General features: G+C 35.8%; 2 protein-coding genes across 3 annotated transcripts in view; both read right to left on the bottom strand.

Moving 5' to 3' along the window:
• LOC118641838 overlaps positions 1 to 2,810 on the bottom strand; it is a 116,819-nt gene extending 114,009 nt beyond the window's left edge. For both annotated transcript variants that reach the window (XM_036279429.1, XM_036279428.1), the window contains exon 1: positions 2,709 to 2,810. In XM_036279429.1, coding sequence (XP_036135322.1) covers positions 2,709 to 2,725 — 17 coding nt within the window. In that variant the 5' untranslated portion in view covers positions 2,726 to 2,810. The remainder of the gene's footprint in view (positions 1 to 2,708) is intronic.
• A 6,015-nt stretch (positions 2,811 to 8,825) lies between these two features.
• On the bottom strand, positions 8,826 to 21,984 carry NUDT12 (nudix hydrolase 12). Its single transcript, XM_036280145.1, has 7 exons — positions 21,931 to 21,984; positions 18,977 to 19,188; positions 17,837 to 18,426; positions 15,310 to 15,477; positions 14,100 to 14,213; positions 10,345 to 10,544; positions 8,826 to 9,398 (listed from the first exon to the last, which is right to left on the bottom strand). Exons 2-7 carry the CDS (start codon positions 19,180 to 19,182, stop codon positions 9,288 to 9,290), a joined length of 1,389 nt encoding a protein of 462 aa, XP_036136038.1. The 5' UTR covers positions 19,183 to 19,188; positions 21,931 to 21,984; the 3' UTR covers positions 8,826 to 9,287.
• Positions 21,985 to 26,189: the final 4,205 nt, after the last annotated feature.

Here is a 26,189-nt window from a genome sequence, read left to right on the forward strand (position 1 = left end):
GACACCAGAGGTTTTGATTGTGTAAAACAACCATCTTCATCCCTTTCCTGCCCAGAACAAACACACACACACACACACACACACACACACACACACACACACACACCCACCCCAAACCTGATATATAACCACAGTGCTAAATTCTAAAGAGAATAAGAAAAATCTCACATATTTACCCAGAATCTCTCTTCTTACCCTCTAAGCATAAAGCTGTTTTTCTCACAGTGCCCTAAAAAATGGCTGTAGATTAATTCTACTTCTTCAACTCATTCAGAATAAAGTAACAAATGTGTTCTAATATTTCAGTGGAAATGTTATCTATCACCTGCTATTTAGTAAGAGACAAGTTTTTTATTTTTAGCAGTATTTAGTGTACTTTGGGCAATGTTAAACCTCATTACTTGTTTAGAATTCATAATTCAAGAAAACTTGAATTATCTTGAAATTACCGTTACCTCTGAAAATTAATTTGATAAGGATATTAATGTAAACAAGATGTAAGGACATCAAAGAGACTTCAATCAAAAGATTTAGAGGAGATAGCTTCTCCAATAATTTAAAAATCACAATTCTTAACATTTTCTTTCTTTTTTTTTATCCTCACCTGAGGACATTTTTGCATTTATCTTCAGATAGAGCGGGAGGGAGAGTGGGAGAAAGAGAGAGAGAGAAACATCGATGTGAGAGAGACACATTGACTAGTTGCCACCCACATGACCCCAACTGGGCCGGGGACAAACTGCAACTGAGGTACGTGCCCTTAGCCAGAACTGAACCCAAGACTCTCTGGTCCGCAGGCCGATGCTCTAACCGCTGAGCCAAACTGGCCAGATCTTCTTAACATTTTCTGTGCTCATTGTACTTACTCACTAAAATGAATACATTTCTGTAGCTTAATCCAAATTAATGTATGTTTTAGAAAGCAATAAAATGTCATTTATTTTATATTTTTCTATGCTTGATATTTTCTGCTCTTCCTTTTACATAGCTTGAACTACTGTGCTGTATTTTGGCCCATTATCATAAAAAAGTGTTTAAATTGTGGTCTGGTCAATGATGAGAGTTATGCTTAGAATGAGAAATTATGCTTAGAATTAACCTGCGAGGTTAATTTAATCACTTTATGATTGGGTTTATATTGAGCAGATAATCAGTGCTAACATCCCATCCCATCTCTCAAATTCACTGAGGTCTCGGCGTCCCCTGAGATAAGAATAGCATCAGTGCACTTTGTGTAGTTAGTATGTATACCTTCACAAGTCAGGTCACACTGAGAATTTTTATTCCTTTTGCAAAAATATCTAGAACCAGTCTCTGAAAGAGGCTTCATAGCTGATGAGACAGCTGAGAATTTGACCTATCACATCTAAGATCCTGGTTTGTCATTTTAAAGACCTAGTTGAAAATTTGGTTATTGGGCGATTTTCCCCGAGGACACCGAGACTATTTTATGAGGATGTTGATTTCCTGATTGTAATTTTCTCACATGGTTCCTATAAATTTGAGAAGTTAAATGACTTTATGTAAAATTAAAAAAAAGTGAATTGTTAGTAACTGAAGGAATATCTAAAAACTACGTAGAAAATAGAAATTTATTTTTCAGTTTTCTTTCCAAATAAAGAATTTGAAGATACTTATTCAACATTAAGGTAATCTGATAGTATAATTTAAAAAAAAAAACAACCCAAAAAACTAATGTTTATATTCTGGAAGAAGAAAAGGGGGATTAAAAACCATTTAATATTTAAATTCTGAGTAAGAATGAGGAAGGTAAGAAGGACCGTCTAAATTCCTGATCCTGAGAGAAATCTTTGACTGTAAATATATACTTCCATCAAAATCTTGGAACATGTTTTTTAAAGACCAAGTGACAGTAAAATTGCAAATACATAATTTTGCAAATTTTGATTTGGGATTATTTACACAAAAAATATTGGCCAGAATATTTGCCTATGAAATGGGTTTAAATTTCAGAGTAATTTCAATTATTGTTATAGAAAAAAGCAATCCTTAATGTCTTCTTTCTTGAGATCAGATCACAATGTTTTGGGTGATGAATATAGTTCAAAAATTAAATAAGAACATTTATGTAAGTAAAATTAAGGTAATATTAATGAAGAAAAATCCTACTAACTAAACCAGATGAGAAAATAACTTGGTGATTTATTAAAATCAAATGTACATTTGGTAGTAAATTTAATGCTGCAATGGAAACAAAGCAGAATATAGAAATTCAAAACAAGGATTACTGCTTTGAAATGAAATGGACCCTCCCTGAATTCAGAATGAAGTTCAATTATGCTTAGAAGCCTAGCTTGTCAATTGCATTTTCCTTGCTTTCCAAATGCACAATTTATTTCAAATAACCAAATTAGGATCTGGCTGTTGGCTATTCAAATATGCATATGATGTCTTTCTTAGCCGAAATAAAAGAGGCCTAACACATTGACTATTGAGAATTTTTCTTTTTTTGATACAGGCATTCTCTCTGATAACAGAGCAAGTTACAAACAGCTGTTAGATTTTCTGTGACTGTAAAGAAGTACATTATTAAAGTGTCCTCATATATAACATTCAAATAATTTTCCCTTTGCTATTATCCTTTGCTAAGCAACTAATATGGGACAACAAAGATTAAAATAGAGTACTTCATTCAAAACAGCATAGAAAAATAGAAAATAAATAAAAAGAACATATAATCAGCTCACCTGGGTAAAGTCTTCATAAATTCCTCAGCCTTGAAGGAGATATGAATTAAATGCAAATATGTATTTTGAAAGGCAAGAAAATGAAGTAAAGATTTGAGGACCTCGCCTTGTCCTACTTTGGATTTATCTGGGTCGTCTAAATCTGAAATCTGATTACCATATTTAATCTTATGCAGTGTCAGGAATGATCTACCATCCTTTAATTAGCCTATTATTCGTCTTAACCATTCCTAAGGTCTGTTTATTTTCAAATATACTTCTCCTGCACAATGATGCTCTTGTGGCTCGGGAGCTTGGATGGGGGCATTTATGAAACACAGCTACGATGTTCACATGGTGCAGGTGAAGAGGAAGAAACCCAAACAAAAGTGAAAACTTAAATGATCTAGTTAGGCTCTTTATCAGCTGATTCGTTTCTCTTTGCATAAGATACAGGGACAGAAGCAGTGTGGTGCATGGTATTGTGGAGGTTGTGAACTTTCAAAAGAAAGATTTAAATTTGAGTCCTATTTCCATATCCTATGCTGATCTTGGGGAAGTCATTTGACTTCTTAGACTCAATGTGCTTATTTATTAAAACTGGGATAAATAATAAAGACCTTGACCTAGATTTTTGAAATACTGCGAAATATGTAAATAAAAATATAGTTTAGAAATTTAGTTTAAAACCTTTAAATACATGAAGCATTTCTATTTAAACTAGTACCTTATGATATTGGTCATAATTATTCAGATGATCCTTAATAAATGTTATTAATGCATAATAACATTTTTACACCAATTGTAAAATGGGGATAATGATACAGTATTAATAAGCATGTCACAGGGTTAAGGATTAAAAAAATAATTGTCAACATTCTATATATAAAGTCCTGTGTAAATAGTATTAGTATTTTGAGAATAAGCTAACCAAAGAATTCTATCTTCTTAGGAGCTTACTGTCAAGAGATCTATTAGTAGTTCTTAGAAATATATTGGAAAGAACAAGCAAAATATAACTATGGCTTTTTGTAAGAATGTAAATATAAGGGGTCGGAAGAAAGAGAAGTGATCAGTGTTAGAGGTAAATGGCCATGCTAAGGAAATTGGATTCATCCACAGAATCTTTCTGAAGAACATTAAGAGAAAGACTAGATAAGATTGACCTTTAGCAAGACCTCCTTGTGAAGAATGGATTGGGGGTAAAACTTTGAACGAGGGAGACCAATTTAGGGAGTCGAACTGAGCTAGGAACCAGGTGAGTAGCCTGGAATAGGATGATCACAGGGGAGAGAGAGAGATTAAGAAGTATTAAGAAATAAAGAAATAAAATGGATAGGATTTAGAAATTATGTGGCTGTGGGGTATGGTAGGGTGAGAGATAAAGTAGACAAAGGAGGTAACAATACCCAAATTTCTATGTTGGGCACTTGCAAGACTACTGAAATATGGATATAGAAACAGGAACATGCTTGGGAGAAAAAACAGTTTAATTTTACATATGTAGTATTTGGGAGGCTCTGAGATGTCCAAGCAAATATGTCTAACAGACAGTTGGAGATAGAAATTTGGGAACCAAATAAGTAGTTGAAGGTTGTGAAAAATGTGTAATAATCATAAAAGATGCAACCTGAAAAATGACCAAAATTTAAGGAATTGAAATAGGAAATCATGACTGGATGTGCTTTTGCAGAATTAAGACACTTCTGTAAGGATAGCTCTTAACCACAGTTAAGTGTAAAGATGAAGGATCTGGAGTGAAATACTTGAGTTCAAGTTTTGGCTCTCCGATGTATTAACAATGTGACTTTGTAACTCCTCCACACCAACTGTAAAATGGGGACCCTGATACAGTATTAATAAGCATGTCAAAGGGTAGTTTAAGGATTAAAAAAACAATAATTGCCAACAGTCTATACATAAAGTCCTGTGTCAATAGCATTAGTATTATGAGAATGAGCTAATCAAAGAATTCTATTTTTTTAGGAGCTTACTGTTAAGAGATCTATTAGTAGTTCTTAGAAATATATAGGAAAGAACAAGCAAAAGGTAACTTTGACAAAGTTCAGAAATCTGAGTTTGAATTAAATTTACAATTTATTAGTACTGATGGCATATTTGCTTTCATCCTTACTGGTGTTACCCAGAATACACAAAGTTCCTACCGGTTTCCCACTCATAGCTACCATCCTACCGACGCCCTCACTAAGACACCTATTGTCAGGGCATCTTATTTGGAGCTCCAAACCATACCAACTGTTTGGCACTAGAGTTTTCAAACTTGTTTCACAACACAAACGAATCCAGCAACAAAAGCAAAATAACTCTTAGCAGCAAAGCTGTTGGATCAATGGCATTTTAAATAGTTTTTACCCCTATTTATAGAGAAGATTTCAGCTTACTGCTATCTAAAAGTAGTAATAGGTATTTATTCAAAACCTCACACTGCTCCACTAGACTGCAATTTCAGGCCAGAGTAAAATGGGCTGAAGAAAAAGTAAATAAAAATGAACTTCAGACTAGATCACTTGTCCACTTACTCTTAGGTTCTAAAAGAGATATAAGTACCATTATCAATTTCTGCTCCTGGGTGAAACTTCCACATTACTAAATATGAAGCTACCTCACAAGCAATTAGAAGCATGTTCTTAATCCATCAGGGGTGAGACAAGGAGATGGTCTGGTCTAGTTCCCATGAGTACAGGAATGGAAAGCCAGGACATTTTTTCCAATCTTTATGCTGTAGTTTGTTTCTTATCAGATTTTTAGTTAGAAAGAAAAATGTTTCCATTAACAGAAAGGTTTTTTTTTTTTAAACTTAAAATCTGTTTTAAAATTTCCCAGCTGCCTCCGCTATTCTCTAGAGTATCATTTTAATAGGAATTGTGAAAAGGAGAAATATCCATGGTCTAATGCAATGGCATTGTCTGCTTAGCACTAAAAGAGGAACATAGTATTGTTGAAGGACTAAAGAAAAGTTGAAAGTGCTACTAGCACCAAAGAGTACTACTATATGTGCATATCCTTTAGTAAAAACAAGGAACCTGCCTGTTAGCCAAATTAACATGTCCAAATGTTCATGTATAGTTGAACATTTTTTTCTCGAACAATAAAATAATTCAGAATTCTGACTACTCATTTTTTCCCATGCCATCCTTATTACTCAAATAACTGTCCCGTTGAGCATTTCTACTTGGGGCAAATGGAATTATTTGAAAATCTATTGTATATGATAACACACTGTACTTTCTCTTTCAGAAGCTATTTAGAATTCTGAGTGTCTCAGGAAAAAAAAAGAACAAGATGTAGTGTAGGAAAAAAAAAAAAATCACTTTCAGCACTGAGTTTATTTTCACAAACAATTCCTTTCTAGTTCTCTTCTGACCAATGAGACTCTTTTTGAAGATGGAGGATCTTGGCAACAGTATTATCCATCACCTCAAAATAGGAGTACTCAAAACATACCATGTGTCTGTCTCTCATCTACCACTGTGATGTCAAAGCTCCCAAGTATTTGGCCCCCTTATTGAGCACCCTCCCCCATCTGCACTGAAATCAAACTCTCCTTCTCCAATCTCTTGTAAGTGCCTCAAGACCCAGATCTTTGACATTTGTACACAGATACTCTTAATTTTGGTCTGTGAAGTACATTGTCTTAGGTATTATTCTACTAAAGAAAACACACACACATAAATTTCACTCAACACACACACACACACACACACACACACACAATATTCAGAACCTAATAATGGCCCTCATCCCTAATAAAATTTACGTTGTGGAAATTCTATTCTAAAAAAATTAATGAATTTGTTTTATAGAACAGTTTTACCTAATACTTTGCTATATATACATTAGCAACAGGTTCTAGGATCAGTTCCATCTAGTGTTTTCATATGAGATGGAATAGTTTATTAACAAACTCATACTTTCTCCTTCTATCTCATGGTCTCACCTAGGTTGTTCTATTCTTTTCTGTCTTTACCCATATCCCTTACTCAATCTTTAAAAGAGTTAGTCATTTTTTCCAACTGAATAAAATATGTCGGTTTCTAATTCTTTTAGTCCTTCTTTGGACAGTAAACTAAAGACAAATCCAAAATGCAAAGACTGGTAATATTAGACAAGTTATAAAAATAGACAGACTAGATATGTAACTAAATCTGAAGATAAATTATTGACATATATTTATATGTGAGTATATATGTATATATAAAATACTGTAGACATCCGTGCATGACCCAAAACTACAAAATTGAGATTAAAAAAAAATTTAAGTCTTCCAATATCACAGCTTTAAAAAAGGCTTTTGTATTTTTTTTTACAGATCAATCATTCTAACCCGATAACTGAAATATTTTTTTTCTCATATTTGCTTTTTCTAAAAAGTAAAATACATACAATACTGAAGTTGCCAATGATACCCTCCCTCCTCAGTCCAATTTTCCTCCCTCCCTATGAATTTGCTATATATCCAGTTCATATATTTCTGGTTTTACTACTTGGTAAGTGAGTACACAACAAATTATAGCAGAGATAATTATTATTTTTTTAATATTAAGCTAATGCCTTTAATTTTCACTCTTTAAAATCTTGAATCTTTGCAGCTGGGCATATAATTCAGGATTGCCAGTTTTTAACTCTCAGCACTTTGGAATGTTTGCTGAATGAAAAATTATTTCAATCAGACAGCCATGTCTTTCTTTACAAATTCTTACCCTGCACCTCTTTTAATATTGCTTCTCACTTTCCCTATTTTTTAAATTTATCTTTATTGCAGAAAGCATTATAGATGTCCCTCCTTTTTTACCCATTGACACACTCCTCCTCGCTCCCACCCTGGCCCCTGCCTTCACTACACTGTTTTTTTCCATTTTTTCAGATGACATTTATCAAAACATTAAAAAATATACATAACACAAAAAAACAGAAAATAAATTTTTTAATGTATGGTTACCTTCATTTCCATTAGCATACATTCATGGCACTTAACCTCTATCATTTCTTAGCTATTCCTTCTACTTACATGTAGCTATTCACCTCTCAGAGGTTAGCAATTTAAGAGTAATTATTAAAACAATAATTTATTCAGATACCGGTTTTTCCCTGAGCATGGGATTAAATATCAAAAACTAAGTTTGTAACTAGATTTTATTTTGATACTTTGTATTTTACTTGGCTATCCTAATATTATGGAAACCTGAAATTTTTTATGTAATTTTAGGATCTGTAAGTATTAAAAGTATATTTGAAGTAAAACTGAACCTTAAGTCAATACACTTTATAATAATCAAGGCACATCACTTTCTGTATACCTATGTAACTCAGATTTTACTATGTATCTAAATGTCCTGTGTAAGTCTTAGTTTTGTTTAAAATTCTGTTACCAATAAGCCTTCAACTACTAAAAAAAACAGTTTACCAGTAAAATAAAGTTTTAGCTAATAAAAGTATTTAAGTTAAATACATTTTAGTATCTAAAATTTTAATTAACAATATTTGGTAAACTGAATTTACTGTTATCATCTGTTATTTTGATTTATGCTATCTATACTTTTAGTAATAGTTTCTACTTCTTGTTAGAGGGAGAATCCTGCACTGGGTTACACAGTCTAGACTGTTATGATTAAGTTACTTAATTATAATTACAATTAATTGTCTTAAAAATTGTAAAGTGTAATTGTGTAACTTTCATTAATTAATTAATTAACCTTTAATGAATTAAATTAATTAAATTCACCTTTTAGGATTTCCTTTATCTTATCTATAAAGAAGGGCAATGAACTATATATGTTATCCTTGAGGTCTCTTTCAGTTCTAACATACTATAGTATAGAGCAAACTGTACAAATTTATATATTCAAAATTTACCTGTTAAAACAATTTCAAAACAGCTTTGTAAAATATGATAGTTCTATGTTGCAAAATTGTAAATAACAACAATTTACTTTCTCTAGAATCTTACTGATTCATTTCTAAGATATAGTTACTTTATAAAGGCTTCTTAGAATGTGATGATTTAAGGCCAAACCCAAAAAATTATATTTGAGTTTAATAAATATTATTAATAATGATTATATAATTGTTTTTAATGCAGATACAACCTTATCAGAAAGTGACATAAAGCCAGTGTTTTTTAAAGGTATGTAAATCTTTCTGGGATTTATATAACATCTGACTTTTGAGGCGAATTCCTTTCAAATATGTTTAATTTCAGTGAAGGTTCTTTAATGACTGGTCTAATGCTTATAAGAGGTGGTGGAATTTAGGTTTACTTACACTTTTAGAACTTATTTCTTTAGAACATGGTTTCTCTTATTAGAAATATGGTTTTGTGAGATAAAATTGTGGAGCACAACCAAAAAAAAAAACGTTCACAGAAGGTTGATCTAGATTTAACAAAATCTGAGCAATGTTGTAATTTATAAAGATAAGAATTCTGTGGTTAAGATGAAAACTACACTTTGAAAATATTTCAAAAACCCAATATGATATTTTGTGTTGTGACAGTCTAAAGAGCATGGAACATTTCAAATCTCATTTGAGGAAATGAGTAGTATTAGAAATCAATTAGCACTCAAAGTCTAGTTATTTGACTTAGAGATTGGGGTTCATTCCAATCCAGTGTTTGATTAATTGATGTGCAATAGCTCGGCTTGGTGGCACAAAGAATTCCTGCTGCTTCCCTTTGGTCAGAACATCCACAACCTAAAATATACCATAATAAAATGTATTAGGATTCCAACACTGGCATACTGAAATACTATTTCTATGCTTATATGATTCAACTAAAATGTGATGACTTTTACAGGTAATAACAACAGTAGAAAGTGATAACATCCATATTCAACATGCAAAAGTTAGTACATCTTTAGTTGCTTCACTGAGTTAGTGATTCAATTTTTAAAATATTTGAGAAGGGCAGATTTCCTTATGAAAATAAGATCATAAGAAAGCAAAGTACATGTTCCACACTTATTTTCAAAGTAAAGTCAACTTTGGGACAGGTTTCATTTTATAAAATTCTGAAAAAAAATCTAATTTATACTTTTAGAGGTTGGGCATAAAATAGAATTAATTTTATTTAGACACAGCCAAAAGGATTTCAGGTCTTCATACTGTAGTTTATCCATTTTAATACAAATACTTTAGGTCATGCAAGACACAGAACAAGTAATTCATCTCTCATTATAATACTTAATCATGTTTTAAAAAGTTCTTGTGAATGCATCTTTGTTGTACAGTTTTGTCATTCTTGCCCTTAAGCATATAAACCAAAAACTTTTCACAAATTTCAAGTTTCACTGATCTTTTTTGATAGCTGTTTTAAAGCTATAAATTAAAATATAAAATGTCTAAAAATAATATTCTTGTTTCTCATCTCTGAAATAATTGTTACCTATTTTAAGTCATTAAAAGGTATTAATCTGAAGTAATGGCATTTGAAATGAGAAAATGGCACAGAATCATCATTACTAGAAGAATCTCACAGAATGAGTTAACATAGGACACATCAATTACATTGTAATCCATGCATGATGAGAGGGCCATAGCCATTCATTCAACTTGTTGAAAACAAGCACCCTTGCTGCATGCCTAAACCGATACAGTCAGAGAACAATCAATAGAAGAAGGAAATTAAATTGAACTTTACCTGTTCTCTAGTGAACCAGCGGGCATCCTCTATTTCATTCTTGTCAACTTTAATTTCTGTAGACACTGCTGCAGCTAAGCAACCAATCATTAAGGAGGAGGGCATTGGCCATGGTTGACAAGAGACATACTGAACATGGCCAACTTTGACTCCACTTTCCTCTTCTACTTCTCTTCGAACAGCATCTTCTATTGTCTCCCCTAATCAAATGGGCCAAAAGAACAAGTAGCTGACGAACATGCCCTGGACATATTGTACTCCAAATGGTTCAAACATTTGGAAATCACTTTGGACAGAAACCCAATTCAAATAATCAGAAAGCAGAAGCCTAAAACTAGATTGGAATTCAAGAAAACATTATGTCTTAAAGTTTATGACCACATACAGAATCAAAATATCAACAAACTTCTCATTTTTTAAAAGTCCAAATTTTTAGCGACATTTAAAAAATAACATCTACAACTATCTAGCACCTACTATTGGTTAAAAACCTTGTAAACACTTTATAAAGTGTTTCATTTATAAATTATCACTAAATAGTTAAAAATTATAACTATTTTAATGGCTTTTCTTTTCCTCACTAAAATCGTCGAACTCGTCTTTTCTCATGTTGCTAATTATTGTAGATAACTCTTTCCAAGCTAGTTAGAAAATAGATAACACTAAAAGTTTAAAAAACATATTAAGTAAAACTCAGTATTTTTCTTTCTAAATGATTATTTTCCTCTAGATCAGTGATTTTCAAACAGTGTGCCACAGGAATTTTTAAACATGCAATATCTGACTATTTAGTCAGGGCTACTGACCTCTTTTCTCTTAGATTGTCAAATAAAAAAATGACAACTAACACAACAATAGCCACCTGGTGTGGATGCCCTGTCTTTAGTAATAAATATATAGGTCATATAATAGAGTTGCATCTTATTAGTCACATTGCATAATAAGGTTGCATCTGATTGGTTATTTCTTGGTACCAGAAATCCTTATATACAAGGATAGGTACCTGATTTTTAAAATTGATTTTTAAATATATATATATATATTTTTTTAGACACAGAGGAAGGGTGGGGGAAGAGAGAGAGAAAGAGAGTGGGAGAGAGAGAGAAACATCTATCATTTGCCCTCGGTACCCACCCTGACCTGGGACCAAAACCGAAACCCGTGCATGTGCCCTGACTGAAAATCAATCTGGCGACCTTTTGGTGCACAAGATGATGCTCAACCAACTTAGCTATATGGGTCAGAGCAGCACCTGAGTTTTAAAAAAGTCACTGGACCAAAAAAAGGTAGGTAATTACTATTATTAACATTTTTTTTTTTTTGTAGATCAATAAAAATTATACCTATTTTGTCAGATTGGCAAAAAAATACAGTTTTTGGTATGCTGCAGAACTTTAGTAATTAGTTTATGTGTGCCACGAGATGAAAAAGGTTGTAAATCACTACTCTAAAATAACTGTTGACTCAGCTTTGATTAAATAAAATGATCCCTATAAATGTACTTTATATTTTGATTTGTTGGAATTGAGAATTAGGATAGAGGGAATAGTTTCTAAGTTAAGTTTATCTGGAAGTTTAGAAATGTCTTGCTATTTAAATATACCTGTCTTTTCAAATAGATTGATACATTTTCTATATTTAAAGTTAACAACCTATGTTCACAAAAAACAGTGAAAATATGTCATAGACTAGTATAAGATATTTGCAAGACCGTAACTAAATAAAGATTAGCATATAATACATATTTAAAAACTCCTAAATCAGTAAGAAAAAAAGGATAACAACAAAACAAAAATAAGCAAAGAACATAAACATGTAAAACTCAGGGATAAAGAAAACTGGATGCCTACACATATTTGAAAAAGATACTCCATTAGTAGGAAAATGAAAATGAAAACTACAGTGAAATACTATTTCGTATCCATCAGAATGGCAAATTAAAAAGTCTGAAAATTCTAACTTGGTGAAGATGTAGAAATAATAGGACATTTCATATACTGCTAGAAGGAATGTAAATTGGCAGGGACACTTTAGAGAGCAACTTGGCAATATCTAGAAAGGTTAAGATGCTCATAGCCTGTGATCTAGCAATCGTACTCTCAGGCACATACTTTAGATAATTCTTGCAAATGTGTACAAGGAGTAGTATAAAAATATTCATTGCAGTGTTACTTGTAATATCAAGAGTTTTGAAATAAGTTAAATATCCAACAGAACAGATAAATTGCAGGATATTCATAAATCAAATGCTACACAGCAGTAAATACATAAATAACCTAGAGCTACTTGAGGCAGCACAATGATTAAGAGCATGGACTCAGAGCCAAACTGCCCAGGTTTGAATCCCTGCCCTATCACTTACTAGCTGCTTGTTTTGGGGGAAGTAATTCAGCCCCTGTGCTTAGTGCCTGATCTGTAAAACTGCTAAGGATCGTATGATTTAATATATGGAAAGCCTTCAGAATAGAGTGTGGCTCTACATATGTTTATTACTATTATTATCTAACAATGAATATTAATATTGGAAGTTGAGATTAAATAATGCATTATTAGATATATTCATTCATTTATTCCACAAACATCCATTGAATGCCTACTATATAAGAAGCACTGCTCTAAGGGTTTGGGATACACTGATAAATAAAACAAAGTCCCTGCCCTTGTGGAACTTACTTTCTGGTATGAGCAGATAAATAGAGAGACAGACAGACAGACAGACAAGATAGGTAGATAGCTAGATAGGTAGATAGAAAGACACATACATACATACATACACACATACATACCTTGTTAGGTGGTGATAAGTGCTATAGCAAAAAAACCTGCAGGATAACAGGGATTGTGAGTGCTGGGTATGGGGGTAATGTATTTGGGGCTAACAGGGAAGGCCTATTTGAAAAGTTGACAGCTGAGTCTAGCACAGAAGGAAGTGAGGTGTAAATCATGCCAATATCTTGGGTAACAGCAATATATGAAAGACATATGAAAGCCAAATATTGAATTTTTATTTATTTATTTTTAATCCTCATCCGAGGATATTTTTCTATTGATTTTTCTTTTCTTTTTTTTTTTTTTTGATGGAGTGGAACGGGAGGGAGGGAGGGAAAGAGAGAGAGAAACATCAATGTGAGAGAGACAAACTGATTGGCCTCCTCCTGCACGACCCCAATCAGGGCCAGGGATTAAACTTGCAAGCCAGGTATGTGCCCTTGACCAGGAATTGAACCCGAGACTCTCTGGACTGTGGGCCGACGCTCTAACCATTAGGCAAAACTGGTCAGGACACCAATATTGAATTTTTAAAACATACTAAATTATTCCATTAGTAAAAACAAAAATGATATCATTTAAAATATATAGAAAATAGCCCTGGCTGGTTTGGCTCAGTGGTTAGAGCGTCGGCCTGTGGTCCAGGGAGACCCGGGTTCGGTTCCCACTAGGGGTGCATACCTCAGTTGCAGTTTGTCCCCGGCCCTGGTTGGGTTGTGCAGAAAGCCACTCAATGTGTCCCTTTCACGTTGAAGTTTCTCTTTCTCTCCCTCCCACTCTATCTGAACAAAAAATGAAAGAATGTCCTCGGATGAGGATAAAAAAATATATATATATATATATATATATATATAGAAAATTTTTAAATATCCATTTTATAACATGATAATATATCAAAGATTATTTCTGAAATGCTGTCTAAAATTTTTATTTAGAAATTATAAGTTAAATAAAAATTATTACAAAATTATTTTAAAAACACTTACCAGGTTCAATAAATCCAGCAAGGCAAGTAAACATGCCTGGGGGAAATCTTTTCTGCCTGCCTAAAAGACATTTGGTCCCATCTGGATGAATAACTTGCATGATTACGACTGGATCTATTTAAAAAAAAATCATATGTATGAATGACAGGAAAAATGATTTAGACTCATTGTGTATGTCCAGTCACTGTTTAGGAGGATAATTAAAAGGTGTATCTATTATAAGAACAAGGCTCTTGTCTGGTTACAAGAGATTGTTTCTTTCTGCCTAATGACAGTATTTCAGGGAAGTTGTATAGAACACCGTCAGTAAGCTAAAAGATCATTGTTATCCTCCTTCTTATCTTAATAGTAATATTTACTGTGTATTTATGGTATGCTAGGCATATCCTTATTTTTTTATAAGAAAGTAATGTGAGTAGATAAACATGGCATGTAGAAAATTCAAATTTGACCATAGTAAACATAGTGAATTTCCCTCTCCCTTCCATCCCAATCCTTAACAAAATGTTTTTGAAAGCTAAGGTGGCTCTATGGTTAAGTTTAAGCCATCAAAAATACATATAAATTAAATAACAGTTTGCCTCTCTGGAAGTCACTATTCTAATGAATTGTCTTTTCTATATGACTGAGATCCAGGAATCAGATATAAAAGGCTCCTGAGCAATAGAAACAGATGTCATTAAACCATGCACTTTACTTACTCCCGGGAGACCTCCTTAGATGTTGCTTAGGGCGTCTATTCTTTTTTCACAAAGTTTTAAAGGGCTGGGTTATCAGATTTCCAAATCCACAGCAGACTCAAAGCAGCAATTGGAAGGAGAGAAGGTATAGGCAGACACTAGCAGTTATGAGAAGCTAGCTACAGGCTGTACTGCTTTGGTGATGCCTCAAACAGGCACTGAAATATTGGGGCTTTTTTTGTGTCTCTGCACTAAGTAGATCCAGACTGGTGGGCTTTTGAAATCATGTATTTGTACACATCAAATTCATATTGATTAATCCAGAGTTAAGAAATGATCATGTACAATGTCCTTTACTCAAAAGTCATGACAGTATGTAATAACTTAATACTTATAGTCTTAACGGTTACATTAAACATGCCCTTAATAAAAAGGTAAACCCCTCAGCCACTGAAAATCATGTCTTTCCACAATGTCTTATTCCCCAAGATTCGTTTGGCTGAGATTTCACTGTAAAGGAAAAGGCTTACCAATTCTTGGATATGATGTATTATGAACACCATGGAGGCTAGGACAGTCTTCTTTTAAGCATACTCTTTTATAGCCACCTTCTTCAATTTTAGTCTCAGTTCCACAGGTTGGGCAGAACTTATATCGACTGTGCCAGGCAAGAACAGATCTTGCTTGAGCTACAACCCCTTTAAAAGATACAGAAAGAGTTTTAATTCTATGACAAATTGTAAACAAGTTATTGTATATGTAAAATATTCTTGTTATAATGATGACATATATTGTATAAAAGTTCTTAAGTCATAATAAAGCATATACTTCTGAATAGCTGTGTGATCAAGGATTTAGCATTCCTATTTTTATGATGTGTACACTTTTTTTAAAAGTAAAAGACTTAATTCTACATATCACAGATGAAAATTAGAGTTAACTTCAATCTGAACTAAGAAAATGTAACTCATATAAGATAGATGTACTAACATCCATCTTACACACTGTATTAGCTCAGGCTTTTACTATAGGTGATTCAGAAATTTTAGATATACAAGATTCTGGTGTATAGTGACTTTACAAATAGTGACTTTATAATGAATACTTTTATAAAAATACACTACAAAGGCAGTTCCTAACTTGGACTTGAACTTTAGAAGGCAATATTACTAGCAAACGACTAGAACTCATCTCTACCTTGGTGACTAAGCCACCATTGGTCCTTCCATGTCCCTGTGGAACATATCCTGTTTACAACTGAAAACTACACAGAGTATTTAAAAAAAAAATACTGTATTTACAACATTTATGTCTCTGGAAGGGCCATCATATCACCTCAGGGAAGGTGAACACTGGCAAGTGACCACTTGCACACCCCCAATTAAATCCGCAATCTATCATAATCTAGCTTCTGTTCCTTCTACTCCATTGACACTACTCTTGTGAAATTCACCAATACCTTCATACTACTAAACCAAAGATCCTTTAAAAAAATAGTTTGTCTTCATCTTACTCAAATTCTCAAGAGCATTCAACACATTTGACCAGTACCTCCAAACAATACTGTTTTCATGGTTTCCATGTCTCCTGTTCTCCTCCTACCTTATGGTTACACTGTCAACGTCACCTTTGATGGCTCCTCCACTTCTACCTGACCTCTAAATTGAAGGATTCAGGTATGATTCCGATTCTCTTTCTTACTTGTTCTCAACTCTCTAAGTAATTTCAGTAGTTTCCTGGGATTTAAATACCATATTTGTGCTGATGACTCCCATGTGTTTTTTTTTTTTTTTCCCTCACCCGAGGGTATTTTTCCATTTTTTGTATAGATAGAGTGGGAAGGAGAGAGAGGAAGGGAGAGAGAGAGAAACATCGACGTGAAGGGACACATCGAGTGGCTGCCACCTGCACGACCAACCAGGGCCGGGGACAAACTGCAACCGAAGTATATGCCCTTAGCGGGAACCGAACCCGGGTCTCTCCGGACCGCAGGCCGACCCTCTAACCGCTGAGCAAAACTGGCCAGGGCGATGACTCCCATGTGGATATCTCCAACTCAGACCTCTCCTCTCCTCTCTCCAGCTTCTAATATCCTGTAAAACTTAGCATACCCAAAACTATCTTGATTTACTTACTTCAAGTCTGTCCTGCTTCCCTTGCTCTACTCATCAACCTACATTATTTTATCAAAAAATAGCATCCCTATCTATCAAACTACTAAAGTCTCAAACCTAGCAGTCATTCCTGGTCTTTCCCTTCATTATTATATAATCTACCCTCATCCCATCAAGGACTGTCAATTTTCTCTAAAAAATATACCTTGAATGTACCTCCTTGTCACCATCTCTACTATTATCACTTTAATTCAGGTTATAGTCCAGGTTACTATCATCTCCCTCTCACTCATAATAGTCTCAACCTACTGATCAAGCCTGTCAGTTCTACCTCCAGAATATCTCAATCCCTCTCTTTTCTGCCACTCCACTAATCCAAGTCAATACAATCTCTTACCTGGGATGTGGTCATTTCTAATCACCTCACAAGAGGCCTGACTTCCATACTTAATTACCTACAATTCATCATCTACAAACCAGTCAAAGTGAGGGTTTTTGTTTTTTTCTTAAACATAGGTCAGGTTATAATATTTAACTGGAACTTAGACTAGAACTCCTAGTTTTTTACCATGGCATAAAAGGCCCTACATGAATTGGCATACCCAGCAACAGAAAACAAAACAAAATACTAGTCAGAGTCTTTGCCATCAGGCTCATTGCACAGCAGGTGCTCGATAATTATTCACTGAAGAATCAAATGACACCATCATGCATTAGGGTTAATTCTGGGGAAATTTATCTTGGCTGATTAAGGCTGCTGCAATTGCCCAGAAGAGTAGTCTCCTAGGGTGAGAACTTTATCAAGTTTCTAATGAAGACATAGCTTCATTTCATTGCTTACCGGAAAAAGCATGCCCCCTAAAAACTCAAGATATATACAACTCCCATACAGTTCCAAAAACCAGATTATTACCAATACAAGTGCAGAGTGTTCACTTCTTACCAGCTTCATTTTCTTTCAATTGCAGAAGAGCTGGCATTGGAGGATGAAGAAAATAACAATTTTCATGCCTTTTCTTAAATTCTTCAGCAGCAACAGGATCTATACCTAGAGCAAACCAGGCAACCAACCCATCTTCTTCTTCTCTTGGGACCTCCCTAGCATAATTAAGTAACTCTTTTTTCATTTCAAGTTCTACTCCAAGGAAAATCAAGGTGATCTTTTCAGGTTGAGCCAAATAATTCTTTATATCTGTGTAGTTCAGCTGACAAAGCCTGACTTCTGGCTGTTGGGAACTTTCTTTGTTGCCACCTAGAGTAACCAAGGGATTTAAATCTGAGAAAAGGATATAAACTGTGGCTGGATGGCGTTCTTTAGCTAGTAGCCAGTCAGAATTATTTCTTTTTTCACTTTTCCGGTCCAGTAGTGTTTTGCCAAAGTAATTTTCACTTTCTTCTACTTCATTGGTTAGGAACCAAGGCTTCTTCCCACCTTTAGTGTTAGCTAGTAAGTTAGCTACATGCTTGTAACCCCAAAATTTAGCAATATCTAATGCAGTCTGCCTTGATTTGTTCACAACAGATCTGTCACACCTATAGATAAAAGGAAAAATATAATAGGAAATAAACATTTTCTCCAGTATTTATTACAATAAAATATTTCCAGATGCATATTATAGTCCCTCTATTTAATGATTACATAGAATTTTTTCTTTTAATACATAATTTACAAGTGGGAAGGCTAAAAGAAATAATCAAAAATGATGAAAAGTTAGAGATAGTGGATATTTTAATTTTCTGAAGAATTATAAGATAAAGTAGTATGTGCTACGAGATATTAAAATTTTACAAGGGATTTGTGAGTGAGTCATAGTGGGTAGATTTACGTTTTGTATTTGGGAAAAATATTAGATTAGCTCATAATTTTCTTTGCTATTAAGTATGAAAAGGTAATTCCTCACTAAAAAAGGTTACAAGCTTTTAGTAAGAAATTATGCTACATTTTTATATAACAAAACTAGTCAATGAGTTATTTACAAGTCCAAAGATATAAATATGGCTACAAGAAAAATTTAAAAGAAAAGATGTAACCTAGAAATTACGCCACAATAATCCTTCAGGTGTTACAGCCTAAAATGTTTACCCTTTCTCAAGTAGAAATTGGACAACATCTGGGTGCCCATTCCTTGCAGCATACATTAAAGCAGTCCAGCCATTTTCAGAAGTTTCATTGAGAAGAGACGGAGAATGACTGAGTATTGCTGTTAATCTGGCAATGTTTCCTTCCGCAGCTAAACAGTGAAACTGGGAAATCATTTCTTGCTTTGGACTTTTTTTAATAGAAGACATTTCTTCCTTAAAAAAAGGAGAATAGAAAAAACTCATTTGCAATTGCTCTTTACATCAATGATTGAACATTATCTGAGTGCTGATATAATTATAATAGTTATGGTTTCTAAAATAATATACTCTTCAAAAGGCAATTAGTAGTCAACTGTCATCACAGCATACATTTCAAAATTGTCATTAGTTGATAATTTTAAATATAATTCAACATGATGGATATATAAAATAACATATATAGAACTTTGGTAATACGGATGATGGGGCCATATCCTTTGCAGAGGGAGTTAGTTAACAGCTTTACAAAGATAAGCAGGTATGTGAAGTAGACCAGAGGTACTTCAATGGGAGGGTTTTAAGCAGACAGAAGTAAAGACAGTTTTTAGCACCTGACAAGTAGCATTCCCTTAGATTCTTGGGTACCAACAACAGGCCCCTGCCCTCAGAGAAATCATGATCCTATAACAAATTATTCAAAAGCTAAGTTTCTCATGAAGACCATTTATTGTTTCTCCTTGCACAATGCTGCAATCTATCTGGAATTGATTTTTGTTCATGATGTGAGATAGGGGTCAAGATACATTTTTTTTCTTTTTTTTCTTTTTTTTGGTATGTGCCCCTAGCGGGAACTGAACCCCGGACTCTCTGGTCCGCAGGCAGATACTCCAACCGCTGAGCTAAACTGGCCAGGGTTCAAGATACATTTTTATCTCACTGAGTAATCCATATGACGACATCATCCTTGAAATTACTATCTTTGTTCCTTTGCACTGCAGTATTATTGTAGTCATAAATCAGACGACCATATATTTTTAATTCTATCAGTGGACACTGTTCTGTCACTTTGTCTACCTTTGAATCACAGAAACCTTTTAAACCCTAACTTTGCCTGCTTTATCACTCTGTTGTTTCAGTAAGAAAAAATAAAGAAAATAATTGTTTCATACCTTAATAAATGTTGCCTAAACATGGATTAAATGTGGTAGGGCACAAACTGATCTATTTTTGGTGGAAATAGTTCATGTTTCAGTTGTCTATGAATTTCTCAAAGTACCTGTTTTTAATGTATAAACTTTTTTTCTATGAAATGCTGTTAAGAAAAGACTGGGCCTTCTAATTAGGTTTCCACTGTTCTAAGCAATAAGATATTTAGGCTAAAAAGAAGGAAAGGTCATAATCCATAATTTTTTAAAGCTTTTGTTTTTAGGGTTCTGACACTACAATTTGGCAGATCAATTTTACGGTAGGAGTAGGGGGAAAATGGGCAAGAGAGATTAACTTTGTTTTGTGTTCATTCACCTTTCCTGTTTGTATCGTTCACTACTTATAAATTAATAGGTGAATATTATAAATAGGCAAAATATATTCACAGGAATGTAAACATTTAGATAAAACCTAATAATGAAAATCTGTTTATAACTTAAAATAATAAGAGTGACTTCTATATTAGAAGACAATTTCTTATTTCTTTTGATTTAACCGAGAATTCACCTGACCATTCTGTTTATACTGAGATGTCTAAATGCTTTAAAAGTATTATGAGTACTAAAGACACAACTTTTCAGGGCTTGGTTTTGAAGCACTGCTATATACAGACTCGTGTAGTCTCCCTTCTAAATTAATGTTCCCTTAAAATTTTTAAATTTGTTTTTTTTTTTTTGAGAGAGAGAGGAAAGGAGAGGGAGAGAGAGAAACATCGATGAGAGAGAAACATCGCTGGCCACCTCCTGCAGAGCCCCCACTGGGGATCAAGCCCACACACAACCTAGGCAGGTGCCCTGACCAGGAATGGAGCTGGTGACCTCTTGGTGCAATGGAGCCACACGGGGGCGGGGGCGGGGAGCCCTTAAATTTATATTCTCTGCAATCTCATCATACAGGCCCTTCAGTGAGATTCGCTTTAAGCAATATTTCACTGCCTCAGGTTCTGAAGTCATGGTCACGTCCTCTCTCTCCCCATGGACCGGCCATCGTGACTGTACCATCCAGAAGCCTTAGCGCCATGTGTATGCATTCAGTGTTTTCAGGAGAAAGTTGAAAACAGTTTCCCCCTTGGCTTTCTTACCATAAAAGCCACTTAGAAACAGAACCGGTACCGGTCCAGGGAAGCACGCAAAGCCTGAAACCCGGCTCTGCGGCCTGGCTGACAGGTCCTCGGAGGGGACGATCTGAATGAAGGCAGGACGAGGCGATTCCGTTACCTGAACGCCGCCTTCGCTTTCCAGGAGGAGCATAAATGAATCTGAGGGTTAAAGGGTCTTAGCTTTTATTCCAACCAACACCCACTTTCCCTGATGTGGAACTCGGGGCCCATGACTGGCCCCAGGTCACAGGGCTCAACAGAGACCTGTCCCGGGCCACGACCACTACTGCACGAGCGCCCGCCCGACGGGCCCCAACGTGGCCCGCTCGCCCATCGTGCACCCTGCACGCTCTCTTCACAGGGTCCAACGCCTCGGGACAGTTTATTTTCTCGCCACTACTGTGAGGTTCCTTCTTTAAACTGGAAACCACATCCGAGGCAGCGTCTCCTTTCCCCCACTTCAGACGGGGCCGGAGGAGCCCCAGCCCCGGCCCCCGGCCCGCAGGGACGGCCCCCGCGCCGAGCAGCCCCGGCGGACAGCGCGCAGACGGACGGCTGGCAACCGCCCCGGCCCAGCTGCGGCCGACGGCGCGCCGCCGAGCTACCACCCGAGAGACGACCGGGACAGAGCGAGCCGGCTGCGGTCGACGGACCGGTAAACCCCCACTTACTCTGCCGAGCGCCCGCTAGCGCCTTCGACTTCCGGTGGAGGGGCCGAGTCTGCGCGCGCCTTTGTGGGAGATGTAGTTTGAAGGTCAAAGGCTGTGCGCGGCCCGAGAAGGGGCGGGGCTTGGGGGGAAGACTGTCACTCAGGGCAAGAGTTCCCGGCTCCTTGGACGGGAGTGAAGCGTTGGTTCTTCTTCCCGGGGAGACAGATGTGTGGAGTGCGGTGCTGGTAATGGAAAACTCTGGGTCTGTGGAAAGAATGTCCGTTTTCTAGTATGCCGCACCCAGCCCATCAAGTCCAATGCAATGAGTGTTCAAATCATTCTTTCGTGTTAAATGAAACTGGAATAGGCACTGGGCCGAGACCTTCCAGTCCATGACCTTCAACGTGGTGTTGGCCTCTGAACTTCAACCTCCTCATGTGAAAAGTGGCGCCCTGTGTTTGATGCCCACCTCATTCGGCAGTCCTTTAGAAAGTGCATACCAAGAGCCCACACCGCCTTCTTGGGTTGTTGTGATGCGTTATTGCGAGGTTTGAGTAGGATAAGGCACGCAGAGCTTTAGGACAGTGCTAAGTCTAGAGCTAGTACCCACAACACAATTATTACTGCTGCTGCTGTTTATTATTTCAGTTCCTTCCCTTTCTGCTCCAGAAGCTACGGAACTTCCAGAGTTCTTCTTGACTAAATTGTCTTTTGGGCAATCAACAACAATTAAGTCTCTCGCTCTCTCTTTTTTTTATTTCTCACCCAAGGATATTTTTTTCTATTTATCATCAGATATAGTGGGAGAGGGAGAGAAAGAGAGAGGGACAGAAAGAAACATCGATATGATAGAGCCACATCAACTGGTTGCCTCCTGCACAACCGGACCAGGGCCAGGGACGGACCACAACCGAGGTATGTGCCCTTGACTGGAACTGAACCCTCGACTCATTGGTCTGCGGGCCGAAGCTCTAACCACTGAGCCAAACCGGCCAGGGCAACATTTGAGTCTCTGAACGTTGACCATTGATTCCTGCCCAGATTTTAGTCATTATGTTAATTGCAAACAGCATCAGATGTTAGACCTCATCTTTGAGTTTGGCTAAGAAAAGAGTTCAGAGCTGAGGAACAAAATATAAGAAAAGTTTGTTTAGAAAGTCATAGAGGTAGAAGAAGTGAGCTGTGGAAGAAGTGAGCCAGCTGGGCTGTGTGGACTCGGGAAGAAAGTTACAGAGGCAAAAGAAGGGCCCTTGGAGCTTAGGAGGAAGAAAGCCAAGGTCTGTATCTTGAGGAAAGAAAAAGGGAAGGAAAGGCACAGGGGTGCTCAAGAGAAAGATGTTGCACCCTGGGTCCTTCTCTTAAGGGTTTTTATCTGGAGGACTCAGGGGGAGGATCTCAATATAATGTTTTTCAGCTTTCCATGTGTGTCCTTTCAGGGTCATGGTCTGTACAGATCGGTCAGCGCTAGGGTAGGGAGTCATTAGTCACTGCAGCTGGTCCTGATGTCAGCCACGGCATTGCTTCATCTGGTTTTACCACTTCTATGGGCCTGGAACTGAAACACAACCAAGGCCTAGATATCTGATCCAAACTTTCTATGGTCAATAGACCCAAGGCTTAGTTCCTAAGATTATTTAATGGAGCTCAGAACCTCATTGTCTTGAGAGCTTACTGCTTAAGGGAGTGGTCATGCAAGGGCTTGTATAGGGATCTTGTGAGGCTGTTCTCTGACCCTTCTCCCCCTTGTTTCTCCTCAAAGGGGGTCTATATGCTAGAGGAAGAAAGGTCAGGAGAGGGTCTGAATTGCATGACCAGTGATATGAAAGGTCAGGGGGTCTAAATCACATGAGCAGCGATACATGAGTGGAAGAAAGGTCACCCTGGGTGGGATATAATATAATACTTGTGTTCTTCGTTTTGTCTGTTGCTAGGAATGCAGAGCTTTCGGTCCTGGTGACCTTCTGTACCTGGCCTTGCATTACTATTCTGCTTCTATTAGAAATTTCTCAAAGTGAAGTTTTATGTACCTGTTGACTTTGTACTTTCATAACGGCTCTTTCTAGCTTTGTTCTATGCTTCTGTCTATCAATAGTTGTCTTTAGTCCCTAATGATGTCAGTGATTGGCGGGAGTTTTAGTTAATTTACTTGGAATACCCAATCTTTGTAGTCCAACATATGTTCAAGTAAATAGATTAGTATAATGAACACTCATATATTAATCATGTAGCATAAATAATTATTAATATATAGTCTTCCAGTCCTTTAGATTCTTTTGAAGTAATTCTAGACACCATATTATTTTACTAGTAAATATTTAAGAATAAACTTTCTGGAATTATTAATATATATCTACAATATAAAAGGGATTAAAAAATAACATTACTACAACATCATTAGTGCAACTTAAATTTTTCAGTAATTTATAATATCATGAGACTTTCATGATCCAATTTTATCATCTCATAAATTTAATTTAATATGTTTTACTCAAATCAGGACCTAAACAAAGTCTCCACATTATATTTGATTTGATCATTTGTTCTATAGAATTTCTCACATTTTGAATTTTGCAAATTGTATTCCTATGGTGTTTTTTCTCCTGTATTTCTTGTAAATTGGTAGTTAAAGTTACAGGATTATCCAGATTCATCTTTTTTTATTTTTGGCAAAAATATTTTATAGGTGTTATCGCTTACTCCCTATTGCCTTACATTAAGAAGCATACACTGTCTGGTTGTATCTTTTTTTGTCACGTTATAATTGGCTGCTGAGTTCAGATGTTATCAGCCTGATAAAGTTTGTGATAAATGTAAACATTTTCCAGCCACTTTCCAGCTAATAGTTTCAGCAGCCACTGATGATTATCTCATAGGTCCATTATTTCATTTAGAGTTTCAAAATGGTGACATTCAAATTTGATAATTCATTCTACATTCACTAACAAAAATTCTTAAAAATAAATTTTTTTTCTTTATTGATATTAGAGAGAGAGGAAGGGAGAGGGAGAGAGAGATAAAAACATCCATGAGAGAGAACATTGATTGGCCACCTCCTGCATGCCCCCCACTAGGGATTTGGCCCACAACATGGGCATGTGCCCTGACCGGGAATCGAACTGGTGTCCTCTTGGTGCATGGGTTGATGCTCAACCACTGAGCCACACAGGCCAGGCCAGAAATTCTTTTATAATAAATAACTTTCCCTTATTAAATGTCTGTACACTTTATACAGGAAGACCAGAATAAATGTGCAATATTTTTCTTTATTTTGTAGTTTTCAGAGTAATGAGTTAGTTCCCTAATATCCTTCAAGTTTTTAAGTATATTTATGAACTCGTGGATGTTAAAATTTTTAGTTTGTGTGTGTGTGTGTGTGTGTGTGTGTATATATATATAATTTTTATACTTACCCAAGGACATTTTTGCATTTATCTTCAGATAGAGCTGGAGGGAGAGGAGGAGGAAGAGAGAGAGAGAGAGAAACATTGATGTGAGAGAGACACATCAACTGGTTGCCACCCAGGGATAAACTGCTACTGAAGTACGTGCCCTAAGCGGGAACTGAACCTGGGACTCTGGTCCGCGGGCTGATGGTCTAATCGCTGAGCCAAACCGGCCGTATATTTTATGTCATCGAAGATATTATTTATAAAGTATTTTTATAACATTTATTATTTTGATGCTCAATTATTTCTTCTTTGGCTAGTGGGAACCCTCTCAAGTAGATTCCTGAGTTATGACCAAGCCACTTAGTGTTTGATACTTAATTTCATTTCTGGGGTGAAAAAAATGTCTCAGACTCATAAATATTCTTCACAGACCTGAAATTGGCCCTTTTTCCAAGGAGCCTTGGTTCCTTTAGTAAGAAATGGTATTTAGACAGCACAGTTTTTGTACTCAGGGTCCTCATTGCTAATGGGTTACTGAATACTTCTCTGTATGCAATTCTTTCCTGGAGAAACTGAACAGATACAGATCCTACCCAAAAGGAGTTTACAGTCCAAGGACATTAATGATACCATCATGATGTTAATGCCTTGAAGTAATGTTTTCATTTTATTACATTCCTATTTAGAAATTTAAAGATTCCTCAGTACCTACAAGAAAAAGTGAAACTCTTTAGCTTAGAATTAGATACCTTTCCTAATGTGGGCCCAACATATATTTTTAGCTATATTTCCCTAAGGATATCCTATATAAACTGTTTCTCTGATCTAGACAAACTGACTTATTACCCAGGTTATGCTTTCCTACTTATACTTTTGCTTATACCAATTTCC

This window comes from Molossus molossus, unplaced genomic scaffold (assembly GCF_014108415.1).
Source record: "Molossus molossus isolate mMolMol1 unplaced genomic scaffold, mMolMol1.p scaffold_m16_p_3, whole genome shotgun sequence".
NCBI lineage: Eukaryota > Metazoa > Chordata > Mammalia > Chiroptera > Molossidae > Molossus > Molossus molossus.

Coding starts and splice junctions, on each gene's coding strand:
- NUDT12 (XM_036280145.1), bottom strand. CDS start 19,182: ATGTCTTCTATTAAAAAAAGTCCAAAGCAAGAAATGATTTCCCAGTTT. Junction 18,427..18,976: donor CAATTTCTACTTGAGAAAGG/GTAAACATTTTA, acceptor TTTTATCTATAG/GTGTGACAGATCTGTTGTGA. Junction 14,214..15,309: donor TACATCATATCCAAGAATTG/GTAAGCCTTTTC, acceptor TTTTTTAAATAG/ATCCAGTCGTAATCATGCAA.